This window comes from Mya arenaria, chromosome 17 (genome assembly GCF_026914265.1).
Source record: "Mya arenaria isolate MELC-2E11 chromosome 17, ASM2691426v1".
Classification (NCBI taxonomy): domain Eukaryota; kingdom Metazoa; phylum Mollusca; class Bivalvia; order Myida; family Myidae; genus Mya; species Mya arenaria.
The window spans coordinates 41,355,241-41,383,178 of NC_069138.1; the positions used below are offsets into that span (position 1 = coordinate 41,355,241).

At 36.3% G+C, this 27,938-nt stretch overlaps 1 protein-coding gene across 1 annotated transcript in view; it reads left to right on the forward strand.

Moving 5' to 3' along the window:
- The first annotated feature begins 11,639 nt into the window (after positions 1–11,639).
- LOC128224561 (uncharacterized) overlaps positions 11,640–27,938 on the forward strand; it is a 33,486-nt gene continuing 17,187 nt past the window's right edge. Inside the window, exons 1-12 of the mRNA XM_052934445.1 lie at positions 11,640–11,770; positions 12,067–12,137; positions 12,408–12,514; positions 12,882–12,971; positions 13,712–13,852; positions 14,402–14,517; positions 15,519–15,619; positions 21,010–21,095; positions 21,655–21,770; positions 21,970–22,094; positions 24,188–24,277; positions 26,147–26,319. Of these exons, the coding sequence (XP_052790405.1) occupies positions 11,658–11,770; positions 12,067–12,137; positions 12,408–12,514; positions 12,882–12,971; positions 13,712–13,852; positions 14,402–14,517; positions 15,519–15,619; positions 21,010–21,095; positions 21,655–21,770; positions 21,970–22,094; positions 24,188–24,277; positions 26,147–26,319 (1,329 nt within the window). The 5' untranslated portion in view covers positions 11,640–11,657. The remainder of the gene's footprint in view (positions 11,771–12,066; positions 12,138–12,407; positions 12,515–12,881; positions 12,972–13,711; positions 13,853–14,401; positions 14,518–15,518; positions 15,620–21,009; positions 21,096–21,654; positions 21,771–21,969; positions 22,095–24,187; positions 24,278–26,146; positions 26,320–27,938) is intronic.

The following is a 27,938-nucleotide window of genomic DNA, read 5'->3' on the forward strand; positions in this document are numbered from 1 at the left end:
TTGATCTCTTACAGTAATTTGGCCAAACTGTTGAATAATGTCTGACGGTTGAAGGCCGTAGTTTGATTAACATGCTGTTGTTAACTGCTTTTCAGTATTGATCTCTTACAGTAATTTGGCCAAACTGTTGTATAATGTCTGACGATTGAATGCCGCAGTTTGATTTACATGTTGTTGTCAAATACTTTTTAGTATTGATCTCTTACAGTTATTTGGCCAAACTGTCGTAAAATGTCTGACGGTTGAAGGCCGCATATTGATTTACACGCTGTTGTTAACTGCTTTTCAGTATTGATCTCCAACAGCACTTTGGCCAAACTGTTGTATAATCTCTGACAGTTTAAGGCCGCAGTTTGATTTACATGCTTTTGTTAATTACTCTTCAGTTTTGATCTCCCACAGTAATTTGGCCACACTTATACTTGTATAATGTCTGACGGTTGAAGGCCGCAGTTTGATTTAAATGATGCTGTTAACTACTTTTCAGTATTGATCTTTTACAGTATTTTGGCCAAACTGTTGTATTATCACTGACGGTTGAAGGCCGCAGTTTGATTTACATGCTGTTGTTAACTACTCTTCAGTATTTATCTCCCACAGTTATTTGGCCACACTCTTGTATAATGTCTGAGGGTTAAAGGCCGCAGTTTGAATTACATGCTATTGTTAACTACGTTTCAGTATTGATCTCTTACAGTAATTTGGCCAAACTGTTGTATAATGTCTGACCCTTGAAGGCCGCAGTTTAAATTACATGATGTTGTTAACTACTCTTCAGTATTGATCTCTTACAGTAATTTGGCCAAACTGTTGTATAATCACTGACGATTGAAGGCCAAAGATTATTTACATGCTATTGTTAACTACTTTTCAGTATTGATCTCTTACAGTTATTTGGCCAAACTGTTGTATAATGTCTGACGGTTAAAGGTCGCAGTTTGATTTACATGCTGTTGTTAACCGATTTTCAATATTGATCTTCAACAGCACTTTGGACAAACTGTTGTATAATCACTGACGATTGAATGCCGCAGTTTGCTTAACATGCTTTTGTTAACTAATTTTCAGTATTGATCTCTTACAGTTATTTGGCCAAACTGTTGTATAATGTTTGGCGGTTGAAGGCTGCAGTTTGATTTACATGCTGTTTTTACTGCTTTTCAGTATGGATCTCCAACAGCACTTTGGCCAAACTGTTGTATAATATCTGACGATTGAAGGCCGCAGTTTGATTTACATGCTATTAATTCCTGTTTCTGTATACAGCAGAAGCAATTTTACCCTTTTAAGGTCAAATTACCGAACAAACACACACATTCATGAACTATTATAATAATTGTTTTTTTCCCCTGTGAGATATATGTTTTACTGTAATAGCTGTTGCATGTTTCTTCGTGTTCTTCGAATATGATCATTTCACACATTCATTTTCTTACATGACCTTTTTTAAACATTTCCTTTAATTTTCAAAAACTATTTGCCAATGTATTAAACTGTGTATAAAGTTGCTTTTTTGTTCTCTTAATGAATGCTCATAATGTCACTCTATTGTATACCAACCTTTCCGTTGAACTTTTGTTACACAATGATAACATTCATTTATGGAAACAACTAAATTTATTCCATTTATAAGACTTTTCAATAATCCTTTCCTATTGCTTTAAAAATTCTGACATGATCATTCCCATTCGTTATCATCGAACAGCTAGAATGAAATGTAAATACCTTGCACATTTGCAACAAATGTTCATTTCATAAAACTGTTCCTACGAACTGTTCTGCTTCTTTACCCTTTGAAAGCTTTCATTTGTATGTTAATGTTATTCACATTAAAAAAAATACCAACATTTGTTTTGCATTTCTTTTTAAATTTTTAAATCATCCATTTGTATGTTGTTGTTAAAATTCTTCATCTTAAAAACAAATGTACTTTAATCTTTATTTCTCAAAACCAATCCTGCCTTTTGTATTGGACTTTTCTAAAGACTGCTTCACTGTGTTGTGCTTTGTTTTATATAAGTATGTATATATGTTAACATCCATTTATCCTATTTCAAACTATTCATTTGAAGGGACTGTACACAAGATTGGCACCAAAAAGGGTGTTTTATTTTGTAGCAAATCGCAGGACAATTATTAAACAGAAGGTGTTACGCTTTGATATCATAATTGTAAAAAAGTACCAAAATGATAAAAAAAAATGTGTCGGAGATCGGGTCCGAACCTGCGTCGCCAAAATTGCAGTCGAGCGTCTTACCCACTGAGCTTAGTCCAAATAATTGTACGTTGACAGATTTTTTTACGATTTTTGATATGGCAAATCCTTCATGTACAAATTGTTTGGTACCAGAAGTGGGTAGATGTTCCAATCGGGATTCCGGGTTAAAGCATATTGCGTCCATAAAATATCATAAAAACTTAAGAAATATTACTAGATAATGTTATTTTATATTAGTTCCGTACACAAACAATGAATATCCAACGAATAATTATGAGTTTGATGTGGTTTTCTTCATTTCATTCTGTCAAAACATAACGCAAAGCTGCAGTTCACAGTTTTACAACAATCTGTCTTAAAGTAAAATAAAGCTTGAAAGATGTCCTGCATTACTTGAATACGATTTGTAAACTCATCCATGTTTGCATTGTATATATGTTATAAGACGAACCTAGGCTGATTAAAATTTCCATGTGCCAGTACTGAAACCGCCCATTTCACAAAACACTATCTGTACATTGCTAGGAATCGTTTTAGAGCGAGCCTTTTTTGCTGTCTCCTACAGCAATTTTTTACTTGTTTTATAAAAGTAATTGTTGTAAAAGCAACAAACGGGTCTTGAAAGATTCCTTAATGTCTTAATTTTTAGGATTATAAGTAGGTCAGTTTTTAAGTTTAAAAGCCCGTTTTTTATAAACAAAATATATGTATTAAACACGATTGGGTAAAAAAATGGTTACCCTTGCCAGAATTGAACTCAAGACCTTCTGTAAGTACTTCTACACAGAAGGTCGTGAGTTCAAACCCCTGCTTGGCTACATACATTTTCTATACCTCTAACCCTCTCCAAAATGAGCTATTTACTTTATATAAATACTATGTATTTGTGTTAAAATTAAGTTGACAGTTCAGAAGCAAAACTTTTTGCATTATACTGCATTTGTTTTAATATGTCGTTATTAAACTCATTCAACTACTGAACACGTTTATTTCATGTTTGTATTCCCCAATGCACATGAACTTGTTAAAACATCTTTCTGCCTGACATCAATATTTGACAAGTTCAAGTTCAAGTTTTATTTATCAAGGCATATAATATGCATGTGACATAACAAAACAATGAAACACATATCAATTAACATCCAATAAAACAGTGAACAAACATGTCAAACACAAAAAAGAAGAAACTGTACTAAACAACATCAGTGAAAATATGAAGTAATAAGGCACAATGGAATAGTATTGTAATTATCAATAGATCTTTGGTTAATCGGAGTATGGAGAGTGAGTCATCTGAATTTCAGTAAGATGATTTTACAGAACAATGTCAACTTAATTAACTTAGGTCTATTGTTACAGTTCACAAGTTCATCTAATTTAAAAGAGTTTGGGTGACGAATGTAATAAGGAACAATACGTTTTTTACGTATGATTGAAAAATGGTTACATTCAAGTAAGTAGTGAAATTCATCACCAATAACATTCTTAGTACATAACTGACATAATCTTTGATTTCTCTCCATGTTCAAATGCCTGCCTTTTTCAATTGGCAAAGAATGGTTTGTGGTCCTAAACTTACAAAGTATTTTACAAAGGTTACTAGGTAACAAGTCAAGATAATCTTCAAAACAATGATTACTTTTAAACATTCTATATACAAGACATTTGGAAGAGCTATCAACAGTACTAGTCCAGTTTTGTAAGAATTGGTCATACAGTCTACTTTTAACAATTGACTTAAAATTAACAGGACTAATGACTGTATGACTTCTAAAATAATCAAACAAACCAAGTTCGTTTAAGGTATTGTTAACGAAAGATAACCATGGAGAAACAATAACATTACTATTATGTAGTTTTAGAACCGTATTATATAATAACTTAGATATTTTGCAATCTTTTTCGTTCACTATCTTACTCCAATAACATAAAACTCTCGATTTAATTTGTAAAGCTATGGGTTTTACACCAAGTTCACTATACACCATGCAGTTAGGGGTGAAAGCCTTGAGATTGTGTATCAATTTGCAATATTTCAGCTGAAACTGTTCAATTATTCTGATATTTTCAAAACCGCATACTTCGCTAGAGTATAACAAATTTGGAGCAATTATAGAATCAAACAAATGTAACTGAACTGAAATGGGAAGATTGAGTTTTCGGGACTTTTGAATAAGTGAGAACATAGCTCTTCTAGCTTGTTCCACTAATCTTTTCTTAGCTTTACAAAAACAACCATTATAATTAAAAAGTATTCCCAGATAAGAGAATTCTTCAACACACTGTAGTATTTTATTGTTATAGAAAAATACTACATTATTTTTAACTTTTGATTTACTAAACAGAACAACTTTTGTTTTATCCTCATTGACTTGCAAATCCCATAACGTACAGTAATCAAACATAGCATTTAAAGCATTTTGTAAGTCATGATTACTTTCAGCAAATAATACCGTGTCATCTGCATATACCAATATAGAAATTCTAAGATAAACTTAAACATCATCATCACTAAGGCATTCAAAAGTAACCTTAGACATATTGGCCAATCCTTCAAACTTTGTAGACATAAATTGGGATAAATCATTCAAAAATATAGAGAACAAAATTGGAGACAAATTCTCACCCTGACGTACTCCAGTATGACTACTAAAAAAGTTAGACAATGTATTATTCACCTTAACACATGATATTGCCTTAGCATACATATTACGAATGATTCTAATACATTTCCCATCAATATTATGTGCAAGGAGTTTTTGCCACAAATAAATGCGATTCACAGAATCGAATGCCTTTCTATAGTCAACAAAAGCACAGTATAACTTTTTCCCTGTACCTAGGTAAAAGTCAATGAGTAATATTAATGAAAAGATGATCTACTGTGCTATACTTTTTACGAAACCCAGCTTGTTCCTCACAAAGAAAATTATGACTTCTAAATAAGAATTTAATATTTCATTATTTTTCCTAAAACAACTTAAAATAGTAATACCTCTATAGTTATTTGGATCTTTAACATCTCCCTTATTCTTATATATAGGTAATATAACTCCGCGGCTTTAGACATCGGGAAAAATACCAGAATCCAAAATAACATTAAAAAGTTGATAAATAATAGATAAAATGTCATCTCTGTCTGCATGTTTTATAAACTCATTCAGAACATTATCAAATAAAGAAGGGCATTTGTTATTTTTCAACAGTCTAACAACTTTTTTTACAGCATTTAAAAACTCATTGCTATATTCAACTGAAGTATCATCAAAGTCTTGGGATGCAACATCATTACCATCAACAACAGACTGGTTTAATTTGATAAAATGTTCTTAAAATACCTGGCTAGAAATCCTTGAAACGGTATCTTTCCTATCACCAGAATACTTGTTTAGCAAATTCCAGAATGCTTGAGGATCATTAGAGCGTAAATTAATAAGTTTATTTACATCATTATTTAATAATCTTACTTTCTTGTTAATTGTCTTTTTATAACATTTACTACTATTAACCATTATATTATAACTATCCACAGTTTTAACCCTTCTATAATAATTCTTATCATGTAAATATCTTTTCCTAGCAGTATCACAGTCAGCATCAAACCAAGGTTTCATCTTAGAAGTATGTGTATTGAACATAGAGGTTTTCTTAGCAACAATTAGATTACTGTTATCAGCAGCATTAACAAAGAGTTCAGATATTTTATTTGTTAAACTATTAATACTATCTTCAGAATACTTTTTATTGTTAAAAATAGGATCAACTTCTGACTGTAAATTTAATAAGGTATCTTCATCAAAGCTAGACAAAAATCTCTCAGTGTTATCCCAGATCGTTTTTTTAACTTCATCTTCTATACAGTCAACATCAAAGTCATTATCTTGACTATCAGTAATATCTGATACATTATGACAACAAAACTTTAAAGAAATAGACGAGTGTACATCCGATAAGATAGGATCAAAGTCATTTACAACAAAGTTATTAACATTTGGGAAATTACAATGTGACAATAACAAAAAGTCAACTAAACTCGTGTTTTTACATGTACATTTACCCAAGTACATATCGTTTCCACATCTACCATTACCAATACAGAGACCAGTAGATTTGCACAGATCCAACAGGCGATAACCATAGTTATATATTACTCTGATCCAATGAAAATCTTTCTAATGGAATACCCAGATCCAAAAGATTCTTAATTGACATTTGTCTAGTAGCAACATCATCTAAATTATTATCTGCTACATAAGGGTCAAATTCAACATAATCTAACAGCTTGCCGCAGTGTGCATTAAAATCACCAAAAATAGTAAATGATGCATTGTTATATTGTGTAAGTAAATCAACAATGTCACTTTCAATGCTATCAAAAATCTCTAATGAGCTATAGGGTGAACCCTCGGAAGGGAGGAATATAGACAACTGCAAAAATATTGTCAGCATTATTAAACTTATACCATAAAGTATTCTCATTACTAACATTGAGTACAGATAAATGCTTAAGTAAATTATTTTTTATCAAAATACCAACACCTCCAGATTTCCTTTTAAATACTTCACGATTTTTGCCAAAAAATGTATATCCATCAACTGAAGGACTGTCAAAACAGTCTAACTTAGTTTCAGCAAAATGAACAATGTCAAACTGCTTAACAAATGCAATAAAATCTGGATTGTTCAATTTTGAGCATAAACCACAAACATTTACATATGCAAGACTAATAACATTATTATTTGACAAATGACAATAGTTATTTTCTAAAACAATATTAGAATAATGACTAGAAGCAACATCAATATCATTATTTAAATTAAAATTTTGACTAGTAAGATTATTAGATTCAACAAGTTGAACATTAACACTATTATTGTGAACATTAAAGTCAGTACAAAAAGTAGTGATGCAGCACTCTGTTGGCTGAAAATGTCCGACAACCTCTTTCACAACCGTGGCACTATCACTCTCCGACCCATCCTAGACATACTTATCAAGGTCAAGGTCACGCAGCATACCGTCCGTCATCTCCACACCTAACTTTTTGAAAATGTCATCGGGCGAACTAAGCTTAAAATGTTTCTTTTTTGGAAATACAATGCACGTTTCCATCTCTAAAGAAAGTTTTGTACACACCTGGAATCTGGGTGACCACGTTCTTCATCCTGTGCCGCAGAGGGGTGATATCATCAGTAATAAATACTGATTTATACGCCGGGATGGGAGAATCACGCAGCTTCCTCTTGTGCCGATACACAGTTCTAACACACAAAACGAACGATCACCTGTTTCTTCTTACCACTTTTGGGATTCGTGAAATGGCAATCACTAATGTCCACTCTTGAAAAAGGACTATCTACCGAAGGAGACCCAGTGTCCAAACTCTTATCAAGCGATAAATCGGCCTGGCTATTAAACAAAGACTGAGAGCTTTGGACAGCTTCATTGTTCTTACCAGGTTGGGAGCCAGCAGTCTTTTCCTACAAGCCAACCATATCATTGAGTAAATTAACAACCTCATCAACGAGATCACCACTTGGCATGAAATTGCCAATTCTGATATTTTCCCTCTTCTTATACTGATCATTATTGTCAATTTTGTACACATTTACTAAAATGTTTGATTTAGCTTTTGTCAAATCGGACGACTTCGCACACTCATCAATCATAGACTCCAATGTATCAAATCTTGAATCCAAAAGCAACCTCGTGGCTTGGGCAACCTGGTCAAGATCTTCCTTTGAGAATTTAGAACCTTTCGGGAGCTCATGATAGTTTAAATTTGCTTATACAATGAAGAAAAGTTTATACTTCATACTGCATATAATCACTGATAGTTATTTCAAACAGAAAGTTAATAATATTCAAGTTTTTGACGACCAAGTTTTTTGATGTTACAAGATCTCCACCGGACAGAAGGAAGCTCCATATCTAAATCAAATTATCAATCAAATCAAATTATGTAAGTGATTTTATAAGAAAGTCACATCTTTTATGACATACTTGTATTTAAAAAAAACAATAAAATAATAAAAAAAATCCCTACCTACCCTACCCAGAAGATTTTTTAGGAGTAAGTTAACCAGTTTGTAGATAAGGCTCAACGTTAAATCAAGCCCTGGTTGTACTATTGGTTAAGTACACCTACCACTGAAGTTTCATAGTCTTACGTCAGTGTTTTGGGGGCAATAGGACAACGTTTTGTAAACAAAACATCGGTCGTGACCTTGACCTCAAGTTATTTTTTCGGGCAAATAATTCAATAACAATTTGCCATACACCCTTGATTTCCTGATCGCGAAACCATTCGGGTCATTTTCTGACAAAATCCAGTCTTCTTCTGAATTCGTCCAAGAAAACGTATGTTTAACACTGTCGGCCGTGGAATTGGTTGGTCTATGTTACACCTACAACTGAACATGTAATTTTAATGCCAGATATGTTGACTGTGTAGATGTGCCATCAGAAAGAACAAATATGGGAATATTTTTCCGCTTTGAAGTCACTCAGGTGTGAAAAAGCTTTCCAGCGGAAATAAGGTGCCTTTAAACTATCTGGAATTTAGAAGGCTGATCCGCACCTGGACAGGTCCCTCATGTAAATGGTCAATGTACAAGTAATTGAGATGTGTCGCCGTACATATTTAATCCTTTCACTTAACGGAAAAGGAAACCTGGTTTCAGTGGGATGGCTTACACCCACTGGACCAGATGTGATCTTCAAAAAGACAGAGAATATTTTGAATATTAATTATGTAACCTTATCTTAAGGGCTACTATTTATTAAAAAATCAGTATCTTAAACATCTATCGAACACATAAAACTACGCGTTTTTGGCAACATTTTATGTGTTATGACTTGATATATTCATTTAACACTGTTACACAGTGGTAGGTGCTGATTTGGCAAGGACGGTGGCCTGGCAGATATTTGGATTGTTGCCTCTAGGTAGGGCTTGACCCAATCATAGGAGCATCCATGTCTTTGTACATAAGTGTTTCTGATAGCGTTAGCAGAAATAAAGTAGTACTTTAAAGAACATAATAGATTAAGTATCTTCTCTTAGCAATACTTTCCGAAGACTTTCTAGTAAACAATAACATAATTACATGTCTTATATGCCTGAAAGCACTAACTATTTTACAGTGGTATATCAACTGGCGGAACCGTACGTGTGTAGCCCTGTACAACCGGGAAACTAGTTGATGTTATCACTGATTTCAGCGCTCTAATCCAGCTTTTGTAAATATTCTTTCTCATGTGTATCGTATTTAAAACTGCTTTATTTCCAGGTCACCAAGTCATTGGTTTGTATTGTTATGTTAGGTATGTTTTGTTATTTATGTAGAAAAAAACAATTGTTAACTTTTAACTGTTATCTGATACAGTTGTAGGTCTACAAAAACAACTAAATGCGTTAAACTTATTTTGTGCTGATACTAATTAAGTTGCAAGTTAATATTAGTAAAACAAAAATTGTTGTCTTTAGAAGGGGTGGGCAGCTGGCAAGTAGAGAAAAATGGAAATATAATAATGAAAACATAGATGTTGTATCAGGGTTTACTTATGTTGGTTTATATTTTAGCTGTACATTGTCATGGTATACGATGGCAGAGAATTCTGGCCTAAAAGCTAAGAAAGCTTTACATTGTCTTTTTAAAGGCATTGCATCATTACCTTTTGTTAAGTCTTCAGTGTTTTTTAAAATGTTTGATACAAAAATATCACCTATAATGTTATATGGTGCTGAAATAAATTTGGGGAATGACTTCACTGAATGCTATAGAAAATGTCCAATTATATGCATGTAAAAGGTATTTAAATGTATCTTTTTAAGCTTGGAATGATGCTGTTTTAGGTGATCTAGGTCGTTTACCTTTACATATATATGCTTCGAAACGTTGTGTTAAATATTGGTTAAAATTTTTGAAACTTCCCGATGATAGATATGTAAAATTGTGTTACAATATGTTAAAATTGTATGATAGTCTAGGTCATGAAAATTGTGTTAGTGTATTGCGTATGAATTTGTTTAGGAATGGTTTTGATATATTTGGAATTCACAGCATGTAGTAAATGAAAGTGCCTTTCTTAAAGAATATGTAACGAGATTAAAATATCAACATCTACAATAATGGAGTCAAACTTGTTCTGAGAATATAAAACTTAATAAATTTTACATATATATAAAATAGTGTTTAAAAGCAGAATTATATGTGAATTGTGTTACAGTTGATAAATTTCGTAATGGTTTAGCAAATTTTTGATGTTCATCGCATCGCCTTGCTATTGAAACAGGCAGGCATACCGGAATTGATGGGGACCATAAATTTTGTTTATATTGTAAAAATGTTGTTGAGGAAGAATATCATTTTGTTATCAAATGTCCATTGTATAGAGATATAAGAGAAGTGTATATACCATCTAAGTATTATGTCTACCCTAGTCTTCACAAGTTCTTTCTATTAATAGCTACAAAAAATAAAGAAGTTTTGCCAAAAATAGCTTTGTATTTGCATTATGCAGACAAACTTAAAGACAATTTATCAATAGTTGATTAACTTGTATGATGTCATATTAACAATTAATATTTTGTCAACTCCACGTTGTTTGTATGTATTTAAATATGTTTATCTGTATATGGACCGGAGGCCTTCATACAATATATATTTGAACTTGAATTTGTTATCTCGTTCTCTACTTTAAATAAAGAGTATTGTATCTTGAAAGTTGTGTATCTTGTAACTTAGTACATGTGTACTAGTTGTGTTAATTCTATGTTAGCCTAATCAGCCCTAAATTAATAAATGTCCAAGTCAATCCAGTGTTTTTCGACCCAGTCTGTAAATGTTTAAGTACCAAGACTGATATGTTGCTTGCAAAACGTTGTCCCAACAACCCCCAAAATTCTTTGACGTAGGGCTATGAAACTTCAGTGGTAAGATGTACATAACCAGTAGTACAACATTGTTTGGTAATGATACTTCCGGCGAACGTCGGCTGGATGGTGGGCTTTATCAAACAAACTTTAGGACTGCTAAGCTAATTCTTATGCTCATTTATTCATTCATTCATTCATTCATTCATTCATTCATTCATTCATTCATTCATTCATTCATTCATTCATTCATTCATTCATTCATTCATTCATTCATTCATTTATTCATTCATTCATTTATTCATTCATTTATTTTTTTATTTATTTATTTATTTATTTATTTATTTATTTATTTCATGGTGTCTTTCTAAGTCCAATCATATTACCGATTAATTTGGTCCCCATATTTGAAAATTTAGATTGCATTCACTTCTGACACATCTTATTTAAATACCAAATACTATAGTAGTTCCTTATCATATCCCTTTTATCTACATTAAGGTCAATTAACCACGTCTAGTACATTGCCAATTATAAACCAGTGTCTCTACAAGTACAACATGGTGGTGTTTCGCTTCACCTTCCTTGTAGGTATGATGTGGAGTTTCCAACCCACAGGAGCTGCGGATGTCCATATTTACGTCAGCCCTGCTGGAAACGATGCCAATAATGGGTATGCATTTGTACTATTAGCAGAGCGTCCGCTTCGGTTGTATCCCGAGTATCGGTGAATATAGACCATGGTTAAGAGCTCGGGAATCGCCCGCGGATATGCTTGTATCAAACTGTTTCTTCATCTCTACTGATAATATTTAGATGCGACTGGAAATTGCAGTTATTCCTGACTCAGGTCACTCATGGCATTTTAATCGTGATTGCACATCGATAGGTCAAGCTATAATGCAACCAATGGATTCGGGCAGACCTTCATGAAAAAGAGCCTCTAACATTATTTGAGTCTCTCCACAGCACCAGCCCTGACCACCCCGTCCACAGTATTCAACACGCCCTTGACACACTGAAGAGTGTACACTATGACAGTGAGTCAAATAGAAGAAACATTCTGTACACAATTTCATACATTTAGAAATCTAATTGATTTTAGTATTTTTAAATGAAAATAAAAAAATGCATTGGCCTTAACTGTCATAACTAGAGCTCTCTGAAAACACTATATCTAGTGCATTTTGAATCGTTTTTTTATCAATATGTAAACTGATGATGTCGTATAGCTACACATGGGTATTCGATCATTTGATAATATTTTTCAATTAATCATTTTGAATCAACCAGATCCTGATTCTTTTCAGATGCGTACGTGGAGCTTATGGCCGGTCACTATGATATAAACGCCACCCTGCACGTTTACGTGAACAACGTGCATCTACGGTCATACCAGCACCAGCCCGTCTATGTGGTACGTTTCAGAACTGAGAAGGCCCATTTTTTTCTAACATTTAATGATGGAAAATAAACAAACTTAATCTTATTGTTAAATTCGTCGTTGGTGAACAGTTCTCTATGCATTTACACCAAACACATGTTTTTGGTATTTTAATGCCCACATTTAGTGTAGAAAGTTTAACATGACCCGACTTTTTCACATTTTAAAACAGTTGTTAAAGATGAGTCCTGTATACTGTATGCAGACCTTATTCACTCAAATTGCAGCTAGACGAACGCTGGTGGGGAATGCGATTATACATATTATTGTAACACATATTAGTATCAGGCGCTATAGGCCCGTTTCTCCATCACATTATGCTCACGTTTGGCTTTGACAGACGGGCGGCCGGCGTGTTCCGAGTGGCCTCTTTAAACACGTGACCGACCACTCCGCCATCAGCAAACTTCCGGCTCAAGCCAGACAACACGTACGTACGTGAATAATTCTTAACCAAACTCAAACCCTGCTACCCTCCTCCCACTCCCCTTCTTATATTGCAACCGTATTGAAATAATTATAGCTGGTATGTAAGTAGTTTGGTTCAGTATATTTCCGATCGACGTATTACTGTATACCATTTGTTGCCAGAAAATTTCAAAATAAGAATATGAATGGTTGGGTATAGTCAATGTTATTTTACGAATACTTGTTTATACATTCAATATTCACTGAAAATACTATTTTGTTCATATGTGCACGTTTTCATATAACACAAATGATTTGAGCGAAAAACCTTAGTTTAAACTCGTTCAATGTACTATTAGATAACGAAACATGAGCTCCCATACACAACAAACCAAGTGAGGTGAGCGTGGTTGAGTGATATAGGCCACCTCTCGCCGAACAAGTCGTGGGTCGGTTGGTACTTATTTATTTTAGCTCGAAATAACGCTGATATTTATCAGTCTCGAGTACGTTTCCTAGGAAACCAGTGTTGTGTCCTTTACGAGAGGCAATGAAAAGTACCAAGTGGGTATCGAACCCACAACCTCTTGGGTGAGGGTTGGACACCGATAAAACTAAACCACTCTCACTTTGTGGTTAGTAGTTGTTTCGAGCCACGCTAGTGCATACTTTTATTAATTTGTACCAGTTATACGGACTCGCGTGTGAATCTGCCAGTTTTCGTCATAATTGTGGTAAAGAAGGCTAACCGTCACACCGCAGGTACGGGTGGTGCACCTGCCGGACGCCGGAGTGACGGACTACGGGACGTTTGGGAACTACGGCGGACACAGTCACCGCGTGGCGCCTCTTGAAGTATTCTTCAACTCCAAACCCCTCAGACTAGCGCAGTGGCCAAACGAGGTCGGTTTCTGACATTGTATATATTCTTCCTTATAAACACCCCGTTAATACTGAAAGCCGTCGATGACGGTTTAAATGCAAATGGAATCTTCAAAAATGAACGTGTTTCCAAATGAAGAAATTCAATATTTTTTGTGTGTGTTTGGAATCGTAAGGAGTATACAATGACAAACCTCCTTAAGCGTCTTGTTTTGTATTAATAATAATCAGCTGCAAACCTCTTCAACTCAACAAGAACCCCTCGCTGCATTATTCCTTCTTCCCAGCATGGCACCCAACGACATCGAAGACCCTAATCTCAAGAAGCATCAAGTCGACTGAATCGGACTTTGCTTATCTTTTGTCATTTCCCATTATCTTAACATATTACAATTGACGTCCATTTGACCTGAAAGCTCGAGTTAACCGATGTTTCGAGTAACTCAGAATATTTTGAGTTCCGCCCCATCCTTGCTTTTTTATCGTTTTAGAGTCAAACACTCTATATATAAATATAATAATAATTATAACGAGTACAATGTGTTTGACGTTCTTATGAACATTGTTTAGGGCTACCTAAACATTGTGGAAGTACCGGACGGCTCAAACGGTTCCCGGTTCCGGTATAACTCCTCGGTTCCCCGGACCTGGTCAACCCAGGACGACGTCTTGGTGCACGGATACTGGTAGGAATGGACATGTTTGTATTGTGACTCTTTCTGCCAGTTTGGTCTTTTTTGACGATTCATATTTGATGTGTTGGCCTCTTTTCGTTCTGAAAATGTTGCACGTGCAACAGCAAGAACAGACGAAAATTGACGTTTTGGCCTCTTTTCGTTCTGAAAATGTTGCACGTGCAACAGCAAGAACAGACGAAAATTGACGTTTTGGCCTCTTTTCGTTCTGAAAATGTTGCACGTGCAACAGCAAGAACAGACGAAAATTGACGTTTTGGCCTCTTTTCGTTCTGAAAATGTTGCACGTGCAACAGCAAGAACAGACGAAAATTGACGTTTTGGCCTCTTTTCGTTCTGAAAATGTTGCACGTGCAACAGCAAGAACAGACGACAATTGGCGTTTTGGGTTCTTTTCATTCTGACCTTGTTGCGCGGGCAACACCAAGAACAGAAGACATTTGGCGTTATGCACTCTTTTCGTTCTGATCATGTTGAGCGAGCAACTACAAGAACAAACGAAATTGGATGCTTTGGCCGATTTTCGTGATATCCTTGGTGCGCGGGCAACTCCAAGAAAAGACGACGTTTGACGTTCGTCCGAATTTCCGTATTTTTTTTGCGAGAACGAATAGCAAACTTTGATTCACCATTAAAGGCTAAATTCAAATGTTGTCTTTTTACTCTGATGCCGAGTTATGCCGTGTTTTTTTATGGTATGTCATTCAAAATGTCATGTCGTGCTGGTATCCATGACAATGCAAAAAGACGAAATTTGCATATATCAGCCACCATAATTATTTTGGATTTTATTGGAGCTTGATTATTCGGTTGTTTTCATAGGAACGATATTGGGCTTTAATGACACTGGTTCGTTTCCAGCCCTGAATGTAATGTCAATAAAGAAATTGTACAATTCGGTCCAAACAACATATTTCCGACATAAGACTGTTTGCGGCCACATTTCCATGTATAAATTAAGGATCAATTCATGGTATTATTATATTTTCGAGGTACTGGAGCTGGCATGACGGGGTACAGGAGGTGGCCAAGCTTAACACAACCACGGGGACAGTCACCCTGGCCCGACCCCCAACCTACGGGCTAAGAATAGGTATATACACTGCAGTTTACATATAAGGATATATTTGATTAAGCAGGTGAGCTGTTGAAGATTACATTTCATTTAAGCGTTTTATTCTTTCTTCCAACTATTCCTTGTTATCGCGATTATCGCGTGTTAATGTTTGTTAACTTGCAACCACTTCTTGTTATCGCCCAAGTTCTAACAGTGGATTGCTATCGCCCGACCATCGCTTGTTAGAACATAAACTTGTTATCACTCAACCAACTATAACTTGTTACCACCCAACTATAACTTGTTACCACCCAACTATAACTTGCTACTACCAACTATAACTTGCTACCACCAACTATAACTTGTAACCACCAACTATAACTTGTTACCACCAACTATAACTTGTAACCACCAACTATAACTTGTTACCACCAACTATAACTTGTTACCACCCAACTATAACTTGCTACCACCCAACTATAACTTGTAACCACCAACTATAACTTGTAACCACCAACTATAACTTGCTACCACCAACTATAACTTGTAACCACCAACTATAACTTGTTACCACCAACTATAACTTGTAACCACCAACTATAACTTGTTACCACCCAACTATAACTTGCTACCACCAACTATAACTTGTAACCACCAACTATAACTTGTAACCACCAACTATAACTTGTTACCACCAACTATAACTTGTAACCACCAACTATTACTTGTTACCACCAACTATAACTTGCTACCACCAACTATAACTTGTTACCACCCAACAATAACTTGTTACCACCAACTATAAATTGTTATCACCCAACTCTAACTTGTTACCACCCAACTATAACTTGTAACCACCAACTATAACTTGTTACCACCAACTCTAACTTGTTACCACCAACTATAACTTGATACCACCAACTATAACTTGTTATCACCCAACTATAACTTGTAACCACCCAACTATAACTTGTTACCACCAACTCTAACTTGTTACCACCAACTATAACTTGTCACCACCCAACTCTAACTTGTTACCACCAAACTATAACTTGTTACCACCAAACTATAACTTGTAACCACCCAACTATAACTTGTTACCTCCAACTATAACTTGTTACCACCAACTATAACTTGTCACCACCCAACTCTAACTTGTTACCACCAACTATAACTTGTTACCACCAACTATAACTTGTTACCACCAACTATAACTTGTAACCACCCAACTCTAACTTGTTACCACCAACTCTAACTTGTTACCACCAACTATAACTTGTTACCACCAACTATAACTTGTTACCACCAACTATAACTTGTTACCACCAACTATAACTTGCTACCACCAACAATAACTTGTTACCACCAACTATAACTTGTAACCACCCAACTATAACTTGTAACCACCAACTATAACTTGTTACCACCACCAACTATAACTTGTAACAACCAATTCTAACTTGTTACCACCAACTATAACTTGTTACCACCAACTATAACTTGTTACCACCAACTATAACTTGTAATCACCCAACTATAACTTGTAACCACCCAACTATAACTTGTTACCACCCAACTCTAACTTGTTACCACCAACTCTTACTTGTTACCACCAACTCTAACTTGTTACCACCAACTATAACTTGTTACCACCCAACTCTAACTTGTAACCACCCAACTATAACTTGTTACCACCCAACTCTAACTTGTTACCACCAACTCTTACTTGTTACAACCAACTCTAACTTGTTACCACCAACTATAACTTGTTACCACCCAACTCTAACTTGTTACCACCAACTCTAACTTGTTACCACCAACTATAACTTGTTACCACCCAACTCTAACTTGTAACCACCCAACTATAACTTGTTACCACCCAACTCTAACTTGTTACCACCAACTCTTACTTGTTACAACCAACTCTAACTTGTTACCACCAACTATAACTTGTTACCACCAACTCTTACTTGTTACAACCAACTCTAACTTGTTACCACCAACTATAACTTGTAACCATTCAACTATAACTTGTAACCACCCAACTATAACTTGTTACCACCAACTATAGCTTGTTACCACCAACTAAAACTTGTCACCACCCAACTCTAACTTGCTACCAGCAACTATAATTTGTTACCACCCAACTCTAACTTGTTAACACCAACTCTTACTTGTTACCACCCAACTCTAACTTGTTTCCACCAAACTCTAACGTGTTACCACCAACTATAACTTGTTACCAACCAACTCTATCTTTGTTACCAACCAACTCTAACTTGTTACCAACCAACTCTATCTTTGTTACCAACCAACTCTAACTTGTTACCACCAACTCTATCTTTGTTACCAACCAACTCTAACTTGTTACCACCCAACTCTAACTTGTTACCACCAACTATAACTTGTTACCATCAACTCTTACTTGTTACCACCTAACTATAACGTGTTATCACCCAACTCTAACTTGTTACCACAAACTATAACTTGTTACCACTAACTATAACTTGTTACCGACCAACTCTTACTTGTTACCCCCAACTATAACTTGTTACAACCAAACTCTAACTTGTTACCACCAACTATAACTTGTTACCACCCAACACTTACTTGTTACCACAAACTATAACAACTATAACTTGTTACCACCCAACTTTAACTTGTTACCCCCAACTCTAACTTGTTACCAACCAACTCTAACTTGTTACCACCAACTCTAACTTGTTACCACCAACTCTAACTTGTTACCACCAACTATAACCTGTTACCACAAACTCTCACTTTACCACCAACTCTAACTTGTTACCACCAACTATAACTTGTTTCCACCAACTCTAACTTGTTACCACAAACTCTAACTTGTAACCACCAACTTTAACTTGTCACCACCCAACTCTAACTTGTTACCACCAACTCTTACTTGTTACCACCAACTCTTACTTGTTACCACCAACTATAACTTGTGACCAACCAACTCTAACTTGTTACCACCAACTCTTACTTGTTACCACCAACTCTAACTTGTTCCACCCAACTTTAACCTGTTACCGCCCAATTCTAACTTGTTACCACCCAATTATAACTTGTAACCACCCAACTCTAACTTGTCACCACCAACTATAACTTGTAACCACCCAACTCTAACTTGTAACCACCCAACTCTAACTTGTAACCACCAAACTCTAACTTGTTACCACCCAACTCTAACTTGCTACCACCCAACTCTAACTTGTTACCACCAACTATAACTTGTTACCCCCAACTCTAACTTGTTACCACCAACTATAACTTGTTACCCCCAACTCTAACTTGTAACCACCAACTATAACTTGCTACCACCAACTATAACTTGTTACCACCAAACTATAACTTGTAACCACCCAACTATAACTTGTTACCACCAACTATAACTTGTTACCTCCAACTATAACTTGTAACCACCAACTATAACTTGCTACCACCAACTATAACTTGTTACCCCCAACTCTAACTTGTAACCACCAACTATAACTTGTAACCACCAACTATAACTTGTTACCACCAACTATAACTTGTTACCACCAACTCTAACTTGTTACCACCAACTATAACTTGTTACCACCAACTATAACTTGTTACCCCAAACTATACCTTGTTACCGCCAACTATACCTTGTTACCCCAAACTATACCTTGTTACCGCCAACTATACCTTGTTACCACCAATCTATATCTTGTAACCACCCAACTATAACTTGTTACCACCCAACTATAACTTGTTACCACCAACTCTAACTTGTTACCACCCAACTATAACTTGTCACCACCAACTCTAACTTGTTACCACCACCAACTATAATTTGTTACCACCAACTCTAACTTGTTACCACCTAACTCTAACTTGTTACCAACCAACTTTTACAACGATAACTTGTTACGAACCAACTATTACTTGTTACCACCAAACTATAACTTGTTACCACCCAACTGTAACTTGTTACCACCCAACTCTAACTTGTTTCCATCCAACTCTAACTTGTAACCACCAACGCTAACTTGTGACCACCCAATTCTAACTTGTAACCACCCAACTCTAACTTGTAACCACCAACTCTAACTTGTAACCACCAACTCTAACTTCTTACCACCAACTATAACTTGTTACCACGCAGCTATAACTTGTTACCACCTAACTCTAACTTGTAACCACCCAATTCTAAATTGTAACCACCAACTATAACTTGTTACCACCTAACTCTTACTTGTTACCACCCAATTCTAACTTGTAACCACCAACTATAACTTGTAACCACCAACTATAACTTGTTACCACGCAACTATAACTTGCTACCACCAACTATAACTTGTTACCACCAACTATAACTTGTAGCCACCAACTATAACTTGTTACCACGCAACTATAACTTGTTACCACCCAACTATAACTTATTACCACCAACTATAACTTGTTACCACGCAGCTATAACTTGTTACCACCTAACTCTAACTTGTAACCACCAACTCTAACTTGTTACCACCTAACTCTAAGTTGTAATCACCCAATTCTAACTTGTAACCACCAACTATAACTTGTTATCACCTAACTCTAACTTGTAACCACCCAATTCTAACTTGTTACCACCAACTATAACTTGCTACCACCTAACTCTTACTTGTTGCCACCCAATTCTAACTTGTAACCACCAACTCTAACTTGTTACCACGCAACTATAACTTGTTACCACCTAACTGTTACTTGTAACCACCAACTCTTACTTGTTACCACCCAATTCTAACTTGTTACCACCCAACTCTAACTTGTTACCACTTAACTATAACTTATTACCAACCAACTTTAACAACTATTACTTGTTACGAACCAACAATTACTTATTACCACCACTAGTTCGTTACCTATTTACCATAGCTTGATTCGCCTAACCTCTTGTGTTATCAACTAACACTCACTTATGAACACCCAACACTCGCTTGTTTTCATTCAGCATTACCTTTGTATCTTTCTACCGTCGCACTTATCACGCCATAACACTTCCTTGTTATCAACTACATTGTTAAAGCCTGTTTGTTCACCTAACCCTCGCTTGTTATCATCCAACATTACCTTGTTAACAAACAACCTTACATTGTTACTATCACACTTTAAATTGTTATCGACTTAACCTGGCTTGCTATCAAGCAGCCCTCCTATTTCGACCGACCCTCAATTATAACCACCAACCCTTGCTTATTACCGTCCGTCCTAGCTAGTTATCGACCAACACTCGGTTGTTATCGGTCAACACTCGGTTGTTATCGGTCAACACTAGCTTGCTATAGACTAACCCTCGCTTGTATTCGCCTAACATCATGTTCATATCCACATAACCCTAAAATTTTGTCACACAACCGTAGCTTGTTATCATTCAGCGGTATTTTGCGATACTTCAGGCCATTTCGGGGAGGCAGATGCGAGCTATCAAAAGCAAGGCGGCTACTTCCGTTTTATCAACGTTCTGGAAGAGCTTGATTCTCCGGTACGTACTAGACTTAAGAATATATCATGGAATCCGGTGGACATACCAACTGTTAGCAACTCTGCTGTTATGGTTAATCGTCTTGAGTAAACGTTTCTTTTGAGGGTGAAAGTTGTTCATGCATTCTACGTGTATCACAGTAGCTACTGACCATTGGACAAGCAAAGTATTGGACCTGGCTGACTTAATATAAGTTTGGCCCTTTTAATATAAGAAGTAATAGTTAGATGACATGATGTAACATTTTAATGAATGGTTGGAGTGAGCGTAGAGATTACTTTAGATCACCTAACTGCCGTGTACTACCTTACTGACGCAGGGAGTGTGTATCGGATGAGTGGGAGCAGGCGGACGTTTAAATACCCGAGAAAGATGAAATTCTTAATGATTAAGACTAGTACTTAATGATTGCCTATCTTCAATTTTATTGGCTGAAAATGTACGTTGTATTTTAACACTAAGTTAAAGGTTTGCATGCAAGATTCAGTATTATTCCGATATTAAAACCATCCTTAGACAACTACTTTTCAGTGAGGTATTGTACGTGTGTCCGTTTCAGGGCGAGTATTATATGGATGCGAAATCTGGGAACTTGTACGTTTGGATGCCAAACGCGGATGGAAACCTCCACACATCGGATTCCATTTACGTTTCAGTGGTGAACAACTGTATAGAGTATGGAATATTGTGCTATTAGATTGCTTATCACTTATGTCGAATATTGCAAATGCACCAAAAGAGCAAATATAAACAAATCATTGATTTTAAATCGTGTTTCGACACTGACAAATCATGTATTTTTGTTTTCAAAATGAAAACAAGGCGTTTTTACAAACTTATTTTTGCATCAAACGATTCTTTTCGACTAATTTAGGGTGCGGGCCAACGGCAATGACATTTCCTTCTCAGACTTTACACTGGAGGTTTGCAGAGAGTATGGGATTAAAGGACCAAAGTTGAACAACTTCCAGCTTCTAAATATGGAAATCAGGAACACTGGTGAGTTATGATAAATGCGCTTGCCATATTTGCATATATTGGCTTTATGTTTACACCTTCTTAAAAAACCAAGATTGTTGGTTATCTTTTTTTCCGTTAAAAAGTTATCAAAATTGCTGATTTCGCTTCATATGATAGGTTTAAGAAATAAATTAGATTATCCCTATTGTAAATATAGCCCTTCTTCAAAATGGATTGACCAAATGTCTTAGGACTTATAGAGTGTCTTAGGACTTTTGACAATCAGTTGTTTCATTTTTATTGAAACTGCATATTTCTTCCAAATGTCACTGTACAAGTTACAATAGTAAAGGAGAAATTCAGAAAAAAACCTTGGAGCATTTATCAACTCCCGTTCCTCGCGGTCATTTTGTACACATGCGCAGTGTCACATCCCGAACTTATCTGGGCCGGTATTCATAAAATTGTAACTTATTTCACGTGTTTTCATTAAAGGCAGTGCAAAGTATTGCAGGTAATATTCAATTATTATATGCTATGATACCAACTATAAGAAAATGACTAAGATAGAAAACACTGCTAAAGGACAGCACGTTGATGTAATACTGCTAGCCTTCGCCAAGGCCTTCGACAAGGTTCCTCATTTACGCCTTCTGCATAAACTGGACCATTACATGTTGAAGGAAATTTCAACACCTGGATACACTCATTCCTCTCCAACCGAACATAATAAGTCGTTCTTGACGGTGAAAAATCTGAGACAGCCAGCGTTCTCTCCCGCGTACCACAGGGTACAGTTATTGGCCCATTGCCATTTTAGCCTACATCGATGACCTCCCTGAGGTGTTACAATCCTCAATGGCGAAGCTATTCGCTGACGACAGTATGCTCTTTAAAGTCATCACCAGTGAACAAGACAGATGGAGACTTCAAGAAGACCTGTCTGCATTAGAGAATCGGGAAGAAACTTGGCAGATGAGTTTCAACCCCTTAAAATGAGGATAGCACCTCGACGCACAAGATCCTTTACACTCAGTACCTCCTCCATGGACACATTCTTGAAGTAGTTGGCGCCAGCTAGTACATATGAGTAACACTGACAAGGAACCTCGCCTGGGACAAACACATAGGTGATATAACAGGCAAGGCAAATTGGACACTCGGATTTCTACGTAGGGATATCAAGTAATGCACGCCACCAGTTAAGGAAGCTTCCTATAAAGCCATGGTCCGACCAATCCTAGAAAATGCCTCAACTGTCTGGGAATCTTACAAAGTGGCCCTCATTTAAACTATTGAGCAGATACAGCGCAGATCAGCACGCTTCGTTCTGTTCACAGCGACGTTAACTCAGGATGCGTCTCCAAGATGATCAAAGACCTCAAATGGATGACTCTTGAGCAGCGACGTAGACACAGCAGGCTGCATATGATATACAAGATCAACGAAAACTGTGTATACATCAACGCCGACATTTACCTCCGCAAGGGCGACGCACGCACCACAGGCTATCACAGACTGTACCAAGAGCGTATCACAGACCAGACATTGGCCAACACCTTCTTTTCAAGAACTGTGAATGACTGAAACCTCCTGCCAACTACAGTGGTATCAGCTCCTACGCCGGATGCCTTCAACGCTCTCTTAAGTGAGCAGCCTGCCACCTAAACACCAGTGATCACACATTTGTATATCATTTTATAAGCTTTAAACATTTTTTGAGACATCAAGTTCGCTACCGCCACGCAGCCTTGTTGAGCGCTAAGTATGCCCTATTAAGAGCCTAGCTCAGTATATGGAAGAAGAAGTAGAGGAATAAGAAGAAAGGAAATCACGTAAGATGTTTTATGAATACCGACCCAGGTATCAGGTTTGTATTGAGTACGTCAGTTTCATCTTTTGGAAAGTCCTTTTAAATAATCACTTTCTCAACCTATAAAACAAAAACAGAGTACACTTTAATTGGTCATAGAATTAACAACAAATTGAAGTTTCACCTCGTAAGTTTTAACTTGGTATGAACTGCTGTACATACTATAGATGCAAAAATGGCAAAAAATGACTGAACCTGTGTGAACTTAATACATACTCTTGGACAACATCCTAATGGGTTCATTTTCTCCTGTGTACAGGGTCTTACGCCGCGCTTTGTTCTGATTGCCGAAACGTCCAAGTGTCACAATGTCTTATACACGACGTGGACGGGGGACTCTTCATCAGCGGTAAGATTACAGGGCAAATTACACCAATTCAGAAGTGATTACCCAGTGTTATTTTTTGTTACAGTGATTGCCCCTTTTCTTCAACTAACACAATTCATGTCAATGATTTGAAGCCTCCTTATATCATCTCAGACCATTGGCTTCATTACATCTTTATAGGTTTTGAAGCTAAATGGTTTGTGATTTCAAAATAGGCCGTACATGCTGGATCTACTTGATATTCTTTTTGTTTATTTTAGGGATGCAAACGAATGGCAAAATTGATATTTGAATATTCGGTAATTCTTTCGATTGAAGTTTCGAATATTCGATTACCGAAATACATATTTTGGAAGATGTAGTAAACTACTACTATTATTCGCTTAAGTAATAGCCGGGGCAATTTGAAATTCGCAATTTTCATGAAGAAAAAAAACAATTCATTATAAACAGACAAACAACAAATTCGAATAATTTCAATTCCGCTGTGTAAACAATGTGAAATTAGATGGATTCCTAGTCAAATAGCGTTTTGCGCCAACGGAGGGTATTTCCGTAGGACAAGCAGCCTCGTTCTGAGATTGACCTCTAAATTGACTAAATATAACTATGGAAAACCCAAAACAACTCGGGAACTAGTAAAATAATAAAACGAAAACATATCTGGATTTGAATCATCCAGTGTTCAACACTAGAAATATATCCTAAAACGCTATACTATACATTTACATTTCAAAGCACCAACATTGTATCGAAACATGGAAAACAATTTAAAGCACATATATGTAACAACATTATTGTAGCACATGGCGTTCATATCATCACGGCGATTTGAGCTCCTTACATAACTTAATTTGTAGCCAAGACAAAACATTGGTGTTAAGGCCGATTCCTAGTCAGTTATTGTAAAACTAAGGGGACTTTTTACAGTACCCGACGATATGTCCCTAAATGACATATGACACGTGTTTAGTTTTCATCACATTCACACCTCTGGCATTAGGGGCCAGTCGTTGTAAAACAAAACAAACGAACTTTATAAACAACAACAGTGTTGTAGGCAAAATGTGTTTTTTTCTCTTTATTGAGGATTAGTATCATTACTCTTTTTTGCGAATATTCGAATACCGATATTGACATTCGAATACCAAACGTTTGATCGAATATTCGAATATTCGTTTGCACCCCTAGTTTATTTACATTTAATCGCATTGTTTGTACTCGTACAGCTAATATGGTCAATTTTAGAATACACAATGGTTACGTTCAACCAATTTTTTTTTCATTAGAAACGTTACTTTTTTCTAACGTTGTTTAATGTTTAGTATACAAGCGGAACTTTCTTCCCATAAATGGTATTGGGGTCGAGAAGCACTAGAAATCAGTATAATCTCGCGTGCAGATTGGTCAGTAACTTTAGAACATATAGGAAATTCATTTAATGTGGCGTCTGACCTTAAACAGAAAAGGTACAGATAACATGGCCATCAGTTCTTTTTACATATATGCGCTGTATCCCTGCGTTGCGCTTTGCATTGCGGTTTGGCGGGGGGGGGGGGGGTGCAGTCGAAACTCCTCTGTCCTCTACCATCGAAAACAACCTCGGATGTATATGAACGCTTACAATGTCAGAAATCTTTACATTTAACCACGCTGCAAGTAGATCGCGTGGTAATTTTAATTTAGCTGAGTTAAACTTAATGATTTTACTCGTTGAATTTTCCCCTTAAATTGAAAACCGGGAATTTTAACAAATCTATGGTCAAATTCCCTGATAACGTTTGCTCAACTCCCTTTTACACCAAAACATGGCTTGTAAAATACCACTCATTGATACAATATACGTCATTAAGACTGTCTTGGACTGTCGTGCATTGCTGTCTATTTAAGGTGGCGACCGGAAGCTCTTGGAGTCGTCCGGCGCAGTTCTGGAGCACAATGAGATATACAACTTTTCACGCGTGGTGGCCGTCGGTTCTGACGCCATTTACGCCAACGGTGTTGGCCATATTGTTCGACATAACTCCATCTATAACGGCCAGTACAGGGGCGTCAACTATTTTGTAAGCGATGGTTGTGTGTAAGCTTATTTATACTCGTACTCGGGCATTGCCCATTCGGCGAGTGTTCCGATAAAATTGTTAGTCATTTTGTGTTTTTGGAGCATAGTGCGCAGACATAATGTAACCCGGGTTAGAGCTACGCTGGTTCCTTAACGTGCACCAGTGTCAGTGGCGGCACCAGGACTATCTTAATTGGGGGGGGGGGCACAACTAATTATAAACATAATAAAGATAAACAGATTAACAAATTGTTTTATATCATGCCGATTAGAAGAATCGATCTCGGGTCGCCGGAATTGAAACCAAAGTCGTTAACCACTCGGCAACCTAAGAAACATATACTGTATTGTATATTAAGTAGAATAAATACTATATAAACCTACAGTAACTGAAGTATAAATTGGTTGCACTCAACGATACCGTACTTCGAATGTGATTTAAGTTAACTGAAGTAAAAACAACTTGACAACAAAGAAAGGGTTTCAAATGAATTATTCTGTTTTAATTTACAAGGGCTCTAGCATGAATCCGAGAACTGGACGTTAATAAAGGCCGAAATGGAAAGTTTCAAGGCGGCAACGTTTTGAATTTTAAACTTTTGTTAAATCATGTACGTCATGCACACACATACCTTGTTGACACACAATGACATCATTAAAAGCAATGACGAACATAAACTGTGCACATGTTAACTGTTTAAAACAACTTATATTTCTGGTATAGGATATATTCTGAAAACAGTAGACTTACCCGTATAACTTCAGCCATATTTGTTTACTTTTGATCAGCTGACTGTGTAAAATACGGCGCCGATTTATCATTATCGAATGTTCGTGCCCCGATGTCATTTTCAAGAGTCTTTTTCGTGTTGCATACTATACAATATTATACTTTGAAATTGGCATACCATTTTAATGGAACACGCGATTCAGGTTCAATTGTTTACTTGCTCAAATAATGAGATAAACTTTAAATTGTGTCAAAACAACCTATTTGTACAGTTAAATCAATAAAGATTTGACATAAAAAAACATAACTTGTCGCCCCCCCCCCCTGGTAGAACCGCCACTGAGTGTATAGCACTGTGTATAGACCCCTGGGTTGACAGTCAATTGGTTACCACTAGACCACGGATCCGCCACATATTGTGTAAGCCTTACAAGCTGATTGTTATATACATGTAAAAACATAAGCTTATCCAATCTTAGTGTTAATGCATATGTCTCCGCAAATGGGATCGCACGACGGATTCTGAGTGAACCAATCAGAAAGCTTCAGACGAAAACGGGCGCCGTAGTTCCATTTAGTCGTAGATTGATGTATCTAGAGGGCTATACAATGTACATGGTTCGCGCTAACGCTCTAACTAGTATAGAGACATTCGTATAAAACACTAAGGTAGTTATTTTTGTTTATTCGTTCTTTACTAACGCACTGAAACGTCAGCCGCAACTGTGAACGGTTAATACTGATTGCATGGTTTTGTATTTTAGCAAAACAACAAAAACTCTTACTTGGGAGTCTCAACTCCTATTCAGCTGAGCTAGGTTTAACTACAAATCCACGCATATGGTTTGGAAAAACAATATGATTGTTCATGTCGATTAATTGAATTACTG